General features: G+C 44.8%; 1 protein-coding gene across 1 annotated transcript; it reads right to left on the reverse strand.

Annotated features, from left to right (window-relative positions):
• Window positions 1-10884: 10884 nt before the first annotated feature.
• Window positions 10885-11871, reverse strand: LOC122199124 (olfactory receptor 1052-like). The gene has a single exon (XM_042903858.1). The coding sequence runs from the start codon at window positions 11869-11871 to the stop codon at window positions 10885-10887; it is 987 nt and encodes a 328-aa protein (XP_042759792.1).
• Window positions 11872-18906: the final 7035 nt, after the last annotated feature.

Below are 18906 nucleotides of genomic sequence, written 5' to 3' on the forward strand. Positions count from 1 at the left end.
CATTCTCCAGAATGGGAAGAAGGGCTAGAAATGAAATCATGATGAAGCGTCCATAAATATCCTAATAGTATGGAGTTCCCAGAGCTTCTAGGTTGGTGCATGCCTCTACACGCGGGGAGGGTGGCATACCCCAACTCTACAGGGACAGAAGCTCCCAAACTTGGGGGACTGCTGGACCTCGCCCAACATAGCTCTTAATTTGGCTTTTCATCTGTATCCTTTATCATATCCTTTACTTTATTTCATTTTTTTAAAGTTTATTTATTTATTTTGAGAGAGAGAGAGTGTGGTGGGTGCGTGTGAGTATGTGCGAGTGTGGTAGGGGCAGAGGGAGAGGGAGAGAGAATCCCAAGCATGTTCCGAACCCACAACCATAAGATTACCACCTGAGCCAATATCAAGAGTTGGACGCTTAACCGACAGAGCCATCCAGGCACCCCTATCATATCCTTTATTTTATTATAAACCGGTAAGCTTAAGTGTCTCCCTGAGTTCTATGGGTTGTTCTAGCAAATGATAGAATCCAAGAGTGGGTGGACAGGTCATGGGAACCTCTCATTTGTGGCCAAGTAGGACAGAAGTTGTGGGTAACCTGGGACCTACTACTTGTGATTGGTGTTGAACTGAGGCAGGGGTAATCTTTCTGTTTTCTTTTCTTTTTTTTTGAATAGACAGCAAGTTTATTTCATTCTGTACATCCACCCTGTCTTTGTTTTAACAAATAAAACCACTACTGGTATTCCAAAATGTTACTGAGAGCAATAAAGAATTCCAGCTCCCACTTCTTGAATATCTGCTGCCATCTCAATGCATCACACAGATAAAAGGCTGATGCAAACCTAGCGTGGAGTTAGGCATGTACGAGGTGACTGTGAATTTCAAAGCAAGTTTTCGATTTTGATCTACAGGTTTTCAATTCTTTGTCTCCTTGTTTGCGACCCTTCTGCAAATGACGGGAGTTGGTATACTCATCCATTTCAAAGGTATTCCAGTCTGGACCCCCGAAAGGCAGCCTGCCCACTGGCTGCTGTTATTTCCTCAAAGTACAGATCCAGATGTCATTGAAAACTGAACTGCAGCGCATCCTGAGAAGAGTTTTCCAGTTTTCCTTCCTCGTATTTGCCATTTAGCTTACTACGTAGTCAGTGCTAAGTGTTTCGCCATCATCCGCTTTAAGTAAAGCATAAGCCAGCACGGTGCTCCGGGGGATTACGGCTCCGCAGTGCTTGGAAAGCTCCATCCCAGTGTTGGTGTTTATATCAACCTACTTTATATTAAGAGTAACTGACCTAACAGCTGACGGTGAAGAGATGGTGTATGTATCTGTGGCCGACTCAATATCAGGATTCTACATGTAATATTTTCTAGGCCTTCAATTTGACATCAAGCCTATAATTTGGTAGAAAGGATTTTTCATTTCCTTAACTCTCAAGGCATCACTGAAAGGTAAGGCTGCTACCTGCGAAGACAGACTTCCTTTTTTTTTTTTTTTTTTAACTGCTGGTGAAAACCCAGCCATGTTGAGGGCGTCACTGGCACAGGTTAATATGTGATCTCGACATTGTAATGCTCATATGAGAACACCTTGTTCTATATTAACAAACCTATTCACCACTTCCTTCATACACCTGTTCACACTAGAGGCAGGGGTAATTTTTTTTTTCCCTTAATGAACCACATTTATTAAAAATGACTAAGACTGTACATAAAAATCCAAGACCTCTAAAAAGCCTACGGGAGCTGTGGCATCGGGTTTTAGTTTCTTGACATTACTGAGTTGGGGTGGGGGGGACGGCAAGAGGGCGAAATCATTTTCCTTAAACACGTTTCAAGTTAGTACAGAGTAGCTGAATACATTCTTAACTATCTAAGAAGCAAACAGAATATTCCCAAACATCAGGGATGATGAGAGAACCAATCCCCCTGCCCCTGCAACTGTTGTCAGGTGATCTGGAAATTCTTTACAAAGCCAAAGCACCAATCGTGCATAATCTCAGACACGTATGTAGACTATTTGTACAATATATCCCACGTCATCCTACGGTGTATCCAAGCACACACAAAACTATACACGGTAAAATTCTCTCTTTTTTTTCTTTTTTGGCGACTCCCTGGCGCCTGTCCTCTCCTGAGCCCTACCGGCCACCCCGGCACGCAGCAGAGGCCTGGCAGGTGAGGCAATCCTGAACTAGGGGCAAACTCGGCTTGTGTCCAAAGCCTAGGAAGAATCCAAGTCAGGTAAAACCAGCACCTTCAGGGAAGTTTCTCCTAGGCGTAGCATCTTTTGTCCCCTGCAGAAAGTAACAGCAAAAAGTCCCCTGTTGAAGCTTAAGGGAGGCAGGGGTAATCCTGTGGCACCGAGTTTTTACCTGTGGGGCCTGGTTAGTGTCAGAAATGAACTCCACGGTAGGACCCCCGCTGATGTTACTGAGAATTGCTTGGTGGGAAGATCCCCAAACATCTTGTGTCAGAAGTATTGTGAGTTCGGTAGTGGTGTAAGGGTGAAGGAGAAACACACCGGAATGAAAGCGTGGTGGGCTTTGGGTTTTTTTTTTCCTACTTTGGTGAATTGCAGGGTGTGTGAATTATATCTCAGTAAAGCTGTTACAAATAACCTTGTTAGAATTGCTCCTACTTAGAGATATGAAAGTGGGGAGGGCAATCATGAATGTGTCCAACTGGCCCGTTCATATGTATTATAGGACCCGCACCCCTGGACTCCCTTCCTCCACCAAATTCTATTTTGTCTATTTCAGCAACTAACCCCCCTTCAGTTACCTCACGGTACTGCTGTCTGCCAGCCAACAGTTTCAGTTCAGCCGCGTTGCCATCTAAATATGGCAAATGTTTGTGTAATCACTTGCACGTCTCGTTGCATATTTGCCCTTGTTTATCAAAGGAGAGTGGAGAATGGAAAAATCAAGTGCTGAAGTTAGTGATTTTGCATTCGAGACAAAGGAAGATACCATCTGGTAGGTCAAAAACAGTCAATTTGACGCTTGTTGAATTTAAGCAAGCCTGTCAACTGTATTCAATTTACTAAGGAAAACAGCACAATTTAAAACACGTGTACAAAATGCTGGACCTCCATTGCCCAAGTTCGTGGCTAACAGGGTGACATGGTAACAGCAAAATGTGGAGACCTTTACAATTATGTTTATTAGATATTAGAATATTATTTTGATATACTGTTTTGTTTTTCTGATAATTTACTTTTTCTTTTTTCTCAGTGGTCCTTCCCCCTGTTCCAAATAGACTTCTTGGCAGCCATGCCTCAGGGAAGGGTTGTTACGGCATAGTGAAGATACCAAAAGAAGTCAATCCCTGGCCTTTGAGGTTTAAAATATGTTTTAGAAACCCAAGGCAGAGATTAAACTTTTGTGATAAGAAGCTTTTGAACTTCAAAAGCCAGAACCATCAATAACCCAGGGCATAAACTGATGCCATAACCACAGGCATATAAGAATATATGATCAGTCAGAGCCAGTTTTTCCAGAGCTTTTCTTTTTCTCAAAGAGTAGATAAAAGTTCCCTGAGCTTGTATGGAGAAGAAAGAGCAGATGGGAGTTTACAGGCTGGTGAGCGCCTAGGAAGGAATCCTGTGGCCCAGTCTCTAGAGCTGTATCTCTCGAGGTATAGGAGCCGTTGAGAAGAAACGGCCTGTGGCTGGACCAGGCTGAGAGAGTCCGAGGCAACTTTCCTTGAGAGGCAGAGAGTCATGGCAGAGTGGGTGGTGCCCCCCGAGAGGGAAGGAGTAACGGAGTTCAGAGAGGCCTTCTTTTTCAGACATGGAGTCATAACCACGATCATCATGGTCTGGCAGTTGGACACCAAACGGGAATAGGATGTCTTAGGAAATGCCAGCTCGGACTGACGTGACAGAGGACCAGGAGACATCCTAGTCTATCCAACTGTCCTCACTGGCACTCTCCAACCCCTGAGAAAGGGAAGGAGTGTGTACACGGGTGAACGTTGCGGAGAGGGGGGCTCGTAAACTGATCAGCATTGCCCAGATTTGACAGACAGGATGTGTTCACCATCGGACAGATGAGTAGCTCCAAAGACAACTTGCCAAGGGGGGGAAATAAAAAAGTCACAGGTGACTTGTACAGGTGAGTTCGGGGCCTTACATAAGCACCTATTATAACCGGGCTGAGAATCGGCATCAGCCAGCCTCACAGAGGGAACTTCACAGTCCCAGCCAGCTGTTTGCAATGATTTAGTGTGTTCCAGGCTTCTTTATCAAGGGAGAGACCAGCAGTGTTTAAATCCTCTCTTTACAAATTATTCAAGAGCATTGAAAAGACATTTGACAGTTACACAAGGTCTTGCTCTATCATTTGCATAATTACTACTAGCATATCTTTGTATCCAACATCAAAGTTAAATTTTCTCCTTACCAAATATCGTTTTAAGTCAACTGGATTGAACAAGGACTTTTGAGTTGCAAAGTTACACCAGAAAATTGAATTTGATTGTCAGCATTTAAATATAATCTATTTTCGATACTTTAAATATTCATATATACAGTGCATAACATTCAGACATAAAATCAAATTAAGCAGTTATATCATACTTGAGACTTTATAATTCTTTGTAGCTCTCTGAGTTGTATCCCTTCCCCTCTTCCTTTCCTTCCAAACAAATAAAACATGTTAAGTATAAAGTTCAAATTTCAGGCATTCCACTTTCCAAAACACATTCCATGAAAGCCTTTCCAGGAAAGGCAAAGATTGGCTGAATGGGGAAATAACTTTCACTCCCCAACCCAGCATATTTAAATAAAAAAAGGTCAAGCGACTGAATGAATCTTCCAATAGTTTATTTATCTGTATCATGGATTTGGCCCATCCAATTGCAATATGAATTAGAAATAGCTGGGGCGCCTGGGTGGCTCAGTCGGTTGAGCGCGACTTCAGCTCAGGTCATGATCTCACAGCTTGTGAGTTCCAGCCCCGCGTCGGGCTCTGTGCTGACAGCTCAGAGCCTGGAACCTGCTTCGGATTCTGTGTCTCCCTCTCTCTCTGTCCCAACCCACTCGCATTCTGTCTCTGTCTCTCTCAAAAATAAATAAACATTAAAAAAAAAAGAAAAAGAAATGGAAAAATTCACTGGAGTCAGTTCATTTACTACCTTGAGCCAAAGGCATGGAAAAGTGGAAATAGGGGTGGATCCTGAGTGTACATATCAGGTTTTGGTTTCAGCTCTTTGTCATTTTATGTATTCGTCTTCGTACTTATATATATTTTAAAAGATTTAAAATTGAATTCAAACTATGTATTTTTTAAATGTTACTAAATTGTAAAATACATCACACATGCAAATGCGTTGTAAAACCTATGCCGTGTGAAGAATATCGCTAAAATAAACACTCGTGTGTGTACCATCTACCTTAGAAATAGACTGTTACAAGTATCTTTAAGGTGCTTACGAATCATCTGGGGATCATGTTGAAATGCAGATTCAGGTTCTGTACGTGTGGGGAAGAGCCTGAGATTTTGCATTCGTAACCAGCTCCCAGACAAGGCCGGTATCGGTGGTGCACAGATCGCACGCTGAGTAGCGTGATCCAGGAAGGCTCCCATGAGTCTCCCCCTAATATCACCCCTGTTTACCTCCCTACGAGAAGCACTGTCTGAAATCTTCTGTCAATCACTCTTTGCTTTATTTTAAATAGTTTTTCCATCTGTGAATGCATTTCTAAACATTATAATTGTTTAGTTTTGCCTGTTTTAAAATTTTATACAAATGGAATAATACTGTGTGCATCCTTCTGTTACTTTTCTGTCTTGATTTCACTCAAGCTTATGTTTTTTTTTTTTAATTTTTTTTGACGTTTATTTATTTTTGAGACAGAGAGAGACAGAGCATGAACAGGGGAGGGGCAGAGAGAGAGGGAGACACAGAATCTGAAATGGGCTCCAGGCTCTGAGCTGTCAGCACAGAGCCCGACGCGGGGCTCGAACTCACGGACATGAGATCATGACCTGAGCCGAAGTCGGACGCCCAACGGACTGAGCCACCCAGGCGCCCCTCAAGCTTATGTTTTAGAGACACATTCATGTTGGTGCACGGACCTGTACTTCACTGATTTCTGTTGAACGACTGTGCCCTATTTTATTCAGCCCTTTCTCCTGTCACAGAGAAACAGGAGTGTTACTTCTGCTTTTTTGGTATGACAATGTTGCTATAAGCATATTTCATAATGCAAGAGTGAAGGCATTTCTCTAGATTACATGCCTACTCATAAAACCACGGGTTCAACTTTTATTTAGTTGTATTTTTTTAATGTGTATTTATTTTTTATATTAATTTTATTTATTTTATTTCAGAGGATTTGAAGTGGGCTCTGTGCTGACAGCAGAGAGCCCCATGTGGGGCTCGAACTTACATACCATGAGATCATGACCTGAGCTGAAGTTGCTTGCTTGGCTGACTGAGCCACCCAGGTGCCCCTGGGTTCAACTTTTAAATTTGATGTCTAATTGTTGTCAAAGTGGTTGGTACAATTTACACACAACCATGACTGACACTTAGATTGTCTGATTTTTAATTTTTACTGTTTTGGAGGCTATAAAAGTGTATCTTGGGATTTTAATTTTCATCTTCTTAATTGCCAGTGAAGCTTTCAAATGTTTATGGGCCACCCAAATCCAGCATGTCTTATTAGCTGTGATAACTTGGATGTGTTGCTTTTCTTCTTTTCTTTTCTTCAGCAGTAAAAAGAAGAGAATGACATACACCACCCAAGATGCTGCCCTTTGGGGGAAGGACCTGCTATGGTAAAATGGCATTTACTTAGCTTCCATTTAGATGGCATTTTGACCAGTACTGCTTTTAGGTCTAGGGCACTGGGGGATGCATCTCCAAATGATGCAGCAATCAATACAGAGATGATGGGTTCAGAGAAGCAGCCTGGGGCACGGAGAGGGCTGTATCAGTTTGTTTAAAAAAAGAAACAAAACAAAAACACCTAACACTCATTGTTCTGTTGGAGGTGACTCCAATAGCTGTAGGTAAATATCAGTGGCTTAACCAAATAGAGCATATATCTTATTCCTGTGTTAAACCAGTTAGGGGGCAGCTTTTCTCCACTAATTTAGGAGACCAGGCTCCTTCCCTGTGGCTCCACTATGCCCTAGGGTCATGGGGTCCCCCTCCCTTCCAGTTGGCAGCAGAGAAAATAGAGAGCCAAGAGGTCCTAACACCCACCCACTTCTTAAAAGTCTATGCCTTGAAATGAAATCTCTCTTCTGATCACATTTCTTTGGTGAGACCGACCGAGTCACAGGACCGCATCCAGATGCAAGGAGTCCACAGAAATGTAATCCTGGGTTGGGTCGCCACCTGCCAGCTACAACAAGGCATTATGGAAGGGAAGCCATAGTCATATACTGTGTTAGCCCATAATAACTCTCCACACCGTTAAGACAAACTCAGGTGGTGTTGCCCTCTTATTGTACCACCCCCCTCAGGCAACATGATACCCCTGTTGGTGTTGATTCTCCTCTTACTGCTTATTTTATTTTATTTTATCATTTTTTTTCTTACTGCTCATTTTAATGTAGGTCACATACAATGCTGAAAAAGGATCAGGGATGTAGTTTTCTCACTTTTTTGGGTTTTGTCACGCTCTTTCCTCTGCCAAGGACCTTCTCCCAGACTAAACTGTGGGGCTCTGGGAGAATTGCATACTGTGTTCACTTTAGAATTTAGTGCTAGATCGAAGTATGGGAATCAGTGCTTCCAAACCTTAATGTGCACACCAAGCACGTGGGGGTCTTGTGCACCTGCAGATTCTGACTCAGTAGGTCCGAGGCAGGGCCCAGATTCTGCGTTTCTCAGAAACTCTAGGGTGATGACAGTGCCACTGCTCCAAGGAGAACTTTCGTGTAGATGTCCATTCGTTCATTTATTGAACAGATCTCTATTGAGTGCCTACAAGGTGCCAGGCATTGAGGATACAACAGTGAATGGGAGGAATAGGAAAATAATTAGCCACTTCTCAGATTGAAAGTCTATAAATATTTGTTCAAAGTCTATATACTTGTTTATTTAAAAAAAAATCTTTTTAATGTTTATTTATTTCTGAGACAGAGAGAGACAGGGCATTAGTGGGGGAGGGGCAGAGAGAGAGGGAGACACAGAATCCGAAGCAGGCTCCAGGCTCTGAGCTGTCAGCACAGAGCCCGACGCGGGGCTCGAACTCACAAACCGTGAGATCATGACCTGAGCTGAAGTCGGTTACTCAACTGACTGAGCCACCCAGGCGCCCCTCTCTATACTTGCTTATATAGTGAATAAAAATTGTACAGCAGAGCCATATCAGAGGTGTGATGCGGTTTTGGAGTGGTAGTGGGGGTTCGGAGCCGATGGCCAAGAAGGAATTCTAGAGACGTCTTTGGTGCAAAAAGGTGATTTTATTAAAGCATGGGGGACAGGAGCCCTGGGCAGAAAGAGCTGCACTGGGGTTTGGAGGAGTGACTGAGTATATACTGTGGAGTTGGGGGAGGTAAAGGCAAAAGGGAGGCCTTCAGGAGGACTTTCATATGCTAAAGAGGACTTTTAAGACACTGAAGGCTTAGCTATTGTCAAGCTAAGGTTGTTTTTCCCTCTAGCAAAACATTAACATGAAGAGAATAGGAAGTTCCGGGAGGAATGTTATACTCTGTATTTGCCACAAGTATTGGTCAATGGGCTGCAGGTTATTAAAGAAATTAATTTTATTGACATTTCTTTCTTGCCTCTGTTCCCCACATCACTATGGAGAGGAGGGTGATGTTAGGGCTCTAGGAAACTGAGTCTGTAGGTTTCTGGAGATTGCCTTTTTTCTTGTAAATTATTAAAACAGTTACAAACTGATGGAGACTGTGTCCTGCATGACTGTGATTTTTATCAGTTACCTTTTGTTTTTCTCCTTCCTTTGTTCTTGGGCAGCCAGCAGTGCCTGAGGATTGTCACACATACCCCACCTGGGGTTGGGGGCCCTTTGCCCTCAACTTACCTTTGGCTCCCTCATCAGGCGCGTTTAACTTTTGTATTTTGTCCCTGACTTTAATGGTCTCAAAATGCTTTCCTTTTTTTCTGGCTTCTTATTCTCTCTTCAGGAGTTCTTATGTTTATATGTGTACCTACTCTTGGGTGATACGTTACATCCTTTAAACTTATATAAGATCACTCTTAGTAAATACCACTATGTTGTGTATAATTTAGTTTTAGAAGTCAAGGTAATTGTGACCTCCAGCTTCGGGCAACGGTCAACTAGCTGATCTCAGAGTCACTTTTACTGCTTGTGGGAGCATCATGCAACCCAGGTGTGTGATTCAAAGAATACTCAACAGGGATAGTTCAGATCAGGCAAGGGATAGTCTAAAATTTTCATCCGAAGAAACAGTCCACCTCAATTATGTAGAAACATGAGTTAACCAGCACCTTATTTCTGATTTATTCTAGTATGTTTTAGAATCCCTTATAGAAGATGGTTCTACCCAACTGCCCAATTGGCCAGTGACAGAGACAAAACTATGTATTTACTAAATCTCGTTTAGTTTTCCTCTCTCTGGGTAAATAGACTACATTTCCTGGTCTCCTTTGCAATTATCTTAAACTCAAAGACTGGTTTCAGGCTAATGGCATGTGGGCTGAAGTGACATGAGCCAGCTTCAGGCCAGGTAATTAAAAACACTCCACAAGACTTTCTTGATTATTTCCTCTACCGTTAAAATCTTGGAGGGCACAGGTTGAGATGGTAGTGTGGTAAGATGACAGGGGCCCAGATATGATGGCTGGATAAAAGTGGCCCTGGAGAGTCACCTGATCTGTCTCATCTTTAGCACCCGGGAAAGCCTTTGTGGTATTAACCCACCGACATGATGGCATTTATTTTTCACTGTTCTATTAATCCAGGTAGGGCCTACACAGTGTGTTACACCTAATTGCCTCATAAATATTTTTCCAGATGAATGAATTAGACTCATTTTCACCAGGTCCCTTCGCCATGATGTTCCAGCCTTGACCTCCGTTGTAGGCATGTACTGAAAACTTAGTTATACGTTAATGGACTGTGGAGCATAGGAGGAATTTCGTAAATATTGGCTTAATGAAAGAAGACAGAAGTGAGAGATTTTCACACTCAGTTTCCCGGAAAGGATTTAATTATTTCTTTTTTAGCATAAAGTATCAGAAGCAAACAGGGTCATTAAAACCGTTTTGGAGGGGTGCCTGGGTGGCTCAGTCGGTTAAGTGTCCGACTCTTGGTTTTGGCTCAGGTCATGATCTCGTGGTTCGTGAGTTCAAGCCCTGCGTTGGGCTCTGTGCTGACAGCATGGATCCTACTTGGGATTTTCTCTGTCTCTCTCTCTCACCCTCCCCTGCTCATGCACACTCTTTCTCTCTGTCAAAAATAAATCAACACTAACAAAAACTGCGATTCTCTGTAGAAAGAATGATATTTGCTGTTTCTTCCCTCCTTCTTCCACCTCCTTCTTCCAGGGCTGCTCTCCATTTGGTCAATTCATAATGTGATTCAGAGCATGCTCCACCTTCCTTGTGGTAGAGTTCCCTCCCTGAGGAATGTGGGGAGGAAAGGACCTCACGATAAGGCAACCTAGCGATGTGCGTATGCGACCTTCCTCCCAACTCTGTATGTCCTTACGTGACACCTCTCACGACCCTGTAACATGAGACTACCCGATCAGGCTGTATGTCTATACGTTACCCATATATGGGAGACAAAGAAGTAGAAAATGCTTCAAAGGCTACAGCACGCGACATTCAGTTTTTTGGGTACAAACCCTCTGAGCCCGTGCGAGCACGAATAAAGTTGTCTCCTGGAAAGAAAAGCCTCGGCGTCACGACTCTCTGTGCGAGAATCTGGCTCCGTCCTCATTCCGGCAAATAACCTTGCAGGACTCGGCAGGGAAAGATACTGACCTGGAGTTTCCTCTCCAGTGCGTCCTTTACCTCCTTGTTGCGGAGGCTATAGATGAAGGGGTTGAGCATGGGAATTATGATGGTGTAGAACACGGACACGATTTGGCCATTGGTATCATTAGAGGATCCGTGAGGCTGGACGTAGGTGAAAACCACAGTGCCATAGAAAATGGCAATGGCCAAGAAGTGGGAGGCACAGGTGGAGAGGGCCTTCTCCCGTCCAGCTGCTGAGCGCATCCTCCCAATGGCCACCAGGACCAAGCTGTAGGAGGTGAGGATGACTGCAGCAGGCAGAAGGGTAACCAGAGCAGAGAAGATATAGAGGACCAGCCCTGCCGTGGCCGTGTTGCCACAAGCCAGGCGGAGAAGGGGTGGGATGTCACAGAAGTAGTGTGTTACCTGGTTGGGCCCACAGAAAGGCAGAGCAAAGACATTCCCAGTCTGGATAGCAGAGTTGGCACCACCAAATGCATAGGAAGCAGCTACCAGCTGGACGCAGGTCTCCTTAGTCATGACAGAACCATAATGGAGGGGTTGGCAGATGGCCACAAAGCGGTCATAGGCCATGGAGGCCAGCAGGAAGCTCTCAGCTGTCACGTGCACCACAAAGAAGGTCAGTTGGACCACACAGCCCTCGAAAGAGATGGTCTTATCGGAGGCCAGGAAGTTGACCAAGAGCTTGGGTGTGACCACGGATGAGTAACAAATATCTAGAAACGACAGGACACTGAGGAAGAAATACATGGGGCTATGGAGACGGGAGTCTGAGAAGATGAGTGCCATCATTCCCAGGTTGCCCAGCACTGTTATGGCATAAATGAGCAGGAAGGCTACAAACAGAAGCTCCTGGAGATCTGCATAACTGGAGAATCCCAACAAGATGAACTCGGTAACTGGAGTGCGGTTGCCATTTGCAAGGGCTAGTTCTCCAGGTGTCATCTGTGGAGGTGACAGTTGATAATCACTCGAACAGTATTACCTGAGCATGTCCACCGCTGTGCATAGGACAATGAAGGACAACACCAAGCAGGTGTAAGGCTTCTTGCACAAGAAACTAATGGGAAGCCTCGTGCCTTCGTGGAAAGGACAAGTACTGTGAAGCCCGACAGACCCGAGTCCTAATTCTGATGATGGCACTAACTAGTTGTGTATCCTTGGACAAGCTCTATCGATGAGCTTTAGTTTTCTCGTTGTGAAACAAAGAAAACATGCGTACTTTTCAGGGTTGTCCTGTGGCCTCAGTGAAAAAATGAATGTATAATATCTGAATGTCTGGGACACAGGAGGTGATCAACAAATTGTGAGGCCTCTTCTGCAATTTCTAGTGCCCGTATCTACAAATATGCTTATGGCTATATTTGACAACGGTTTCATTTTGTGTTTTAAAAAAATCGAGATAAAATTTACATACTATAAAACTCACCATTTTAAAGTGTATAAATCAGTGGTCAGTTAGGAGCATATGCACAGGGTTGCGTAACCATCCCCGCTATTTAATTGCAGAACGCTTTCGTCACCCAAAAAAGAAAACCCCATGGCCACTAGTAGTCACTCCCCGTTCTACCCTTCCCCCAGGCCCTAAAAATCTGCCTATTCTGGGCATTTTGTATAAATGCATTCCTCCTCTACGTGGCCTTTCATGTCTGGCTTCTTTCACTTAATGTTTTCAAGGTTTATCCGTGTTGTAGCACGTATGGGTATTCATTCTGTCTTGCATCGAAACATCCTTTGGGGCATACCCTCTGGGTAGTAACCACTGTGTCCTCTGAGAATCTATTGAACTGAATGTCACCTGGGAGACCGTCAGCTTGGAAATTGTCTTTTAGTGCTTGCTTGACTGTCCTTCAAGATGCTTATCCGTAGGAGAACAGGACACGCTCACAGTCCTTTCCTTCTTCCCCATACTTCCCTCTCTTTCCGCCCCTCGCCTCCCACCTCTTTGGGGGATCTGGAATACGTTCTGAAAATTAGTCCTAGGAAAACCTCACTAACCCCTTCATTCATGTCAAATGGTCCCACGACAAGGAGGGAACGTGGTGTCTCCTTGAAGAAGACAGGGAACGGCCCCACCTCTGTTTTTACCTGCTGTAACAGGTTCAGAGCACAGCCCTGGGCTGACGGGAAGGAGACCCGCTCTCTAGTTCCAGCTCCGTTACTTTGGGCAATTCTCCTCTCTGAACCTCTATTCCTCGTTGGCAGAGTCAAGATCACACCTGGCCCTGTACAATCTGACGGTGAGAGAGCGCATCTTCCCTGAACTTGCTGCCTGGGTGGATCTTTATGCCAGTGTAGCCCCAGGCAACACAAAAAAGAATCCATGTGAATTTCTCCAGAAAAAAAGGATACTCTATACCTGATTGTAACCGACAATTCTGGGAGGGTCTGTCCAAGTCACGAGGATCTATTTAAATATCTTGGCCACTCACAACGGTAATCACTGGCAAATATTTTGTACGTGATGTAGGAAGTTATGAGACACTTTGTCAACAGAAATGAGTAGATAGGAAAATATGAGTTTTGTTATGGTAATCCATCCAATTCATTGAACTTAGTTAATGCCAAGAATCACATAGTGATGTGTCATCAAAAATTATTTTTCATGCTACATTGTCTGTCATTTTGAAAAGATCCTCCCTCTATTTTGTTGAAAGATTTCCATCTGACTTAGAAAGGATTTTATAGGCAGTCATTAAAGTCATTTAATTTTTCAACACCTATTTATGAAATTACCTCTTTGTGTGCAATCCTGGAGGTTTTGTATGCTGGCAGAGTGCCTTAGACTAAGATTCAGGATGAGTTAGAAGCACGCATTTCTTTTCAAAAATGAGAGAAGGGCAATTGTGAAGGGGGAGATCAGAAAGGAGTACAGCACTTCCCTCCCAGATGTATTTTCAAGGACATTGATTTCATGAAAGAATAGATGTGGACCTTGAGGTTCCGGAAATCAGTTCCCATTAAAATTGTTTTGCCCACGAACCCCCTGAATAGTCTCTACTTCACCCTCAAGCGTACACAACCCTAGTTTGAAGACCGTGCCCTTAGAAACACTGGTCCAGGGCCGCCTGGGTGGCTCAGTCAGTTGAGCGACCGGCTTTGGCTCAGGTCACGATCTCATGGTTTGGGAGTTCCAGCCCCACATTGGGCTCACTGCTGCCAGACTGTCAGCCCAGGGCCAGCTTCAGATCCTCTGTCCCCCTCTGTCTGCCCCCCTCCCACTTGTGCTCTCCCCCCAAAATAAATAAATATTGGAAAAAAAAAGAAAAAAAAAAAGAAACACTGGTTAGTTCCAGGACGCTGCTCTCTTGCCCTGCCGCCTCTCCTTCCTCTCAGGGCTGGTCTTGTGATCATGTGACTGTAGGAGAATTCACTGGAACACTCTGTGCCCTTTAGAGACCACCTGGAAGTCAGGGTCCCAGGGGTGGGGCAGAATCCTATCATCTTGGAGTCTAACCTGGCAGAGTCAGTGTCCTGCCCTGTGCTCCACTTTCTCCACTGAGTGCCCTGTGTGTCTCACGCTCCTTTTCTCACTTTCTTAGGGGTTTAGTTGTGTCCAAATCCAAATATCCGGAAGTCTCTGATCTACCATGAATATTAATATTTGCATTGTTCTCTGATAGGATGGCAGCCAATCCTCTGCCCGTGCGTGTGCACACACACACACACACACACACTGACACTCTGTTGTTTTTAGGGTGAGCTCCTGGATCCTGCTCTCCAGTAATTAAGCTTTCCTGTCCTTTCCCCCAAGTCCCCCCTTCCCACAGTATTCCCCTGCTCCAGGCTGCGTTCCCCCCTAATCCTTTGCTCCTCCCTTCCCACCATCCCACCTTCCAGATGGCCATTCGATTCCTTCAGGGGCACACCCACCACCAATTCTCCACTGTGGTGACTTCCACCAACAGCCTCACAGATGTACCCTGAGGTTCCCAGTTTGCAACATACCTCCAGGCGTCCTCTGTAAATCCTGCAAAGCCATCCCTCAGCCCTGCCTGTCAGATTTCCCTTACCCAACTGAATTCTCTCGTAGGGTGCGGTTGGTATTGGCAGTCGGCTCTCACGCACACAGATGTATTTAGAATCATTTCACAGGGCTTTATCAGTGTCGCTGTCTTTCTTTCCTCCTTCTGGGCTGTTTTGCTTTCCTATCACATTATGACTTCTGAAAGCAGAGGCTGTTCTAAGTTTTCTATCAGGTGAACAGCAAATATTTGAGCAACCACCGTTATCCATAAGTATTTGAACAATTACGATTCCAACGGATTTAAGCAATTACGCAATTAAGCCATTTGAACAACTCCCGTTCAAATAGTGTCAGACGTGGCTTTGGTCACGGATGATCCTACAGTCTTGCTGCGGGAGACTAATGACTAACTCGTTCCCATGAAACAAGAGTGAAGTCGGGTGGTGTCCTCTCTGCAGTAAAACCCACTGGAGTCGTGCAGGAAGGCTTCAGAAACAGGAGTGCGGGGCTGGGCCTTGAGTGAGGAAGGGGGCGCTCCATGCAGGAGCCGGGGAAGCACAAGAAAGAGCCTGGAAGCGGGAATTCAACTCATCGGTAAATATTTACCAGGCAAAAGATGCATTGGACAGGGTCAGGAATCCTGGTTGAGTTACTCAACCTTTTTGAGCCTCGGTTTCCTTCGTTTCTGAGATGGGAAGACAGTGTAAGCCGATCCACTCGACCCACTTCTGGCAACAGGCAGGCACCTGGTGTACACAAAGTTCCGCTCCACTGCAGGTTAGGTTATAAACACCCAACGGATGGGGAGCCGGAAGAGATCGCTATGACCCCTGAGCGCAGCGGGATCTCAGGAATACTCAAAGGCTGGCAGAGTGGGGATGGGGTAGGTGCAGATTTGGAGCGAGAGCAAGGAGAAGTTAACAGGCAACCTCAGCTTTCTGAATCAGCTCTAGAGGAACTAGGTAGAATTTCTAAGAGACAAATACCAACCTTAGCAGACGAGGCTCCTCAACCTGATACACCTCCAGATCGTCTCAGCCCAGCCACAGAGGGGACAGTGTGGGACTGACTTTCGCTCCAGCCTGGGTCTTTCAGCTTGCCCTCCCTAGAGCTGTTTCTGGGGCGGCCACACATCCAGACCAGGTGATGGGGCACCCAGTTTATTAGGACTGGTTCCTAATAAACCTAACAAACCAGTTTCCTGCATCCTGGTTCCGCCAGGGTTTATACTGCTCGATCGAACCCCTTGTGCTCCCGGGTGACTGCTGAGGCTCAGAGCCCTGGGGAGGTGCTGGAAACAGACCCACCCCCATATCTTCTTCAGGGGTCCTGCAAAGTTCAGGCCTGGAGGAAGAAGAGCTGACCCCTAGAGACAGTGGTCACTTGCTCCAGTCTTGAGGCAGAGGGAGACTAGGGTCTCCTGGAGGAGTTGGCACTTACGGTTCATTCTTAACCAGCAGAAAGACTCCCTATCTCCTCCTGGGATTCTGAAGTCTGGATGAAAAAAAGTCATCTTGCCCCTTGGGAGCGGGCAGAGAACTGGGGGACAGCTTACCCAGTTTACCCAGGGGCTCTTCTTGGCTGGGCCCTAATCCTGGTCAAATGAGTTGGTGGCACTGAGCTCCATAGAGTCTGTGGCTGGGGCTAAGTGCCTTTTCTTGTTATTTCTGTGTCCCAGCAGCAGGGGTTCTGAAGGGGAGTTGGGGACACATAGGGCAGGAAGTCTGAGGCTTGACCCTGTCTATGAAGCTCTCTTGGTTTGGGCAGCCAGGGAATCATCTACGGAGGCACTGGGGCCCTTGTTAACAGAATAGGTAATTTATTTATATTAGCTATTTAAAAAATTCTATTGTCAGAAAGGAAGCTAACTTCTCAGCATAGGAAATGCCGATGGGCATAAGGAGGAGCCCAGGGGATTGTTAACCGTGAACCAAGAGCACAGTGAGCATCTCCCAGTTGTTGCTTTGTCCCTCCTTCCCTCCCCTTCCCGCCCCCGCCCTGCCGCCCCCACTGCTTTGAGGGTGGAGAGGGGCGGCTCCCTCCCTCCCCACTGTCAGCTGGCTGGCTGGCTCTCCAGAGACTTCCTCCCGCTGGGCCCAGCTGAGGCTACTGGTGGGATGTGCTTACAGGTGTGTGAATCCCCCACTGTTCTAGGTGGAGAGAATTACCGAGCATGTAGCCCGGAGGCCCTCAGCTGAGGTGTGATGGCTCAGCAGCGTCTGCGTCAGGACCGGGAGTGTGCTCAGGGCACCAGCAAAGTAGAGGCACAACAATAGAGAAAGGACACATTTGGACATTTAAAAAAAAGCACCGGGAAATGATAAGAAATTGGGCTTTGCTTTAACATAACCTGGGTGGGCACAGGGGGGAAAATATAAATAAGGGCATTTTGGAGACAACTGGTGAGATCTGATATGAACTGTGTATTAGATAATCGTACCGTATCACTGTAAAATGTCCCAGTTTCGATAACCATACTGACGATGGGAGAGAAAGACGTAGTTTTTTCTTTTTAAATTTACTTATTTTTTTAATGTTTATTTATTTATACTGAGAGAGTATGAGCAGGGGAGGGGCAGAGAGAGAGGGAGAGAAAGAATTCCAAGCCGGCTCCACGCTCAGCACAGGGAGCCAACTTGGAGCTTGATCCCATGGCCATGAGATCGTGACCTGAGCCAAAATCAAGAGTCTGATGCTCAACGTACTGAGCCCCCCAGGTGAACCCTAGATTTTATTTAATTAATCAGTTAATTTATATTTATTTTATGGTTTTAAGTAATCGCTACACCCAACATGGGGCTCAAACTCATGACCCCAAGGTTAAGAGTTATATGCTCTCCCGACTGAGCTAGCCAGACACCCTGAGAACGACCTATTCTTAGAAAGTACTCACTGAAGCGTTTATGGATAATTGGTTTGGAAAAAATTTCATATATATATGAATATTCTATGTGTACATACACATATATATACAGAAATGTGAACAAGGGACATCTCTGGGTAAAGGATATATAGACTTCCAGTATTATTCTTGCAACTTTTAGAAGCATATTAAATATATTATAAACATAAAATATATGAAATCATGTCAAAAACAAAGGGTAAAAAAAGTCTGGGTGGGAGGAGCATTTTCAGGGTAAATGAAGCAGGAATTGGCTGTAGGTTGATCATCGTCGAAGCTGGGCCATCAGCACATGAGCGTTAATTTATCATCCTATTTTCTTTGTATCTATTTGAACTGCTTCATAATAATTTTAAAAGATATTGAAGCATCACAGAAAAATCAAAATTTTCTTGCAATTCCTTATACTGAATTTACACCTTAAAATTTATATGTGGAGTGGTACACCCCATAATTTTTCAGTGTTTATCTTTTTTTTTTTTTTTTAAGATTTTATTTCTAAGTGATGTCTACACTCAGCATGGGGCTTGAACTCACAATCCAGAGACCAAGAGTTGCACGCTCTACGCACTGAGCCAGCCAGGTCCCCCTTCAGTGTTTATTTATTTTAAGGGAAACAAAAATGATGTTCCAAGAAAGGAACCCAGGGTCATGCAGCTGATTAGTTCTAGACTCAAGAATTTAGCCGGTGTCTTCTGGGTCCCAGTCTACAAAACACAACACCTTTGTCCTCTTAATTTGTGCCCTGTCAATAATTTGGGATTAATGAGTGCATAGAACTTTCTATCTTTCCCCAACACTATACTTCAGTACTTTACTGCTTCACTTTTTGGGATTTTTTTTTTAACAAATTGGAAACAGAGATCAGTATAATAAACACCCATATGTCCACCACTTTGACTTAGTAAATGTACATGTTTTTCTGTATATGCTTTTTGAGAGAGAGGGCTCAAGTAATTGAGGGGCAGAGAGAGAGAGAGAGAGAGAGAGATTGAGAGAGAGAATCCCAGAAGGGGTAGAGGGAGAGAGAGAGAGAGAGAGGGAGAGAAAGAGAGAGAGAGAGAGGGAGACACAGAGAGAGGAAAGTGGGGCTCATGCTCACGTGAAGTGG

Source organism: Panthera leo, chromosome D1 (assembly GCF_018350215.1).
Source record: "Panthera leo isolate Ple1 chromosome D1, P.leo_Ple1_pat1.1, whole genome shotgun sequence".
NCBI classification, from domain to species: Eukaryota; Metazoa; Chordata; class Mammalia; order Carnivora; family Felidae; genus Panthera; species Panthera leo.

Bases quoted from the DNA above. Each gene is read 5' to 3' on its own strand.
- LOC122199124 (XM_042903858.1), bottom strand. From the start codon at position 11,871: ATGACACCTGGAGAACTAGCCCTTGCAAATGGCAACCGCACTCCAGTT.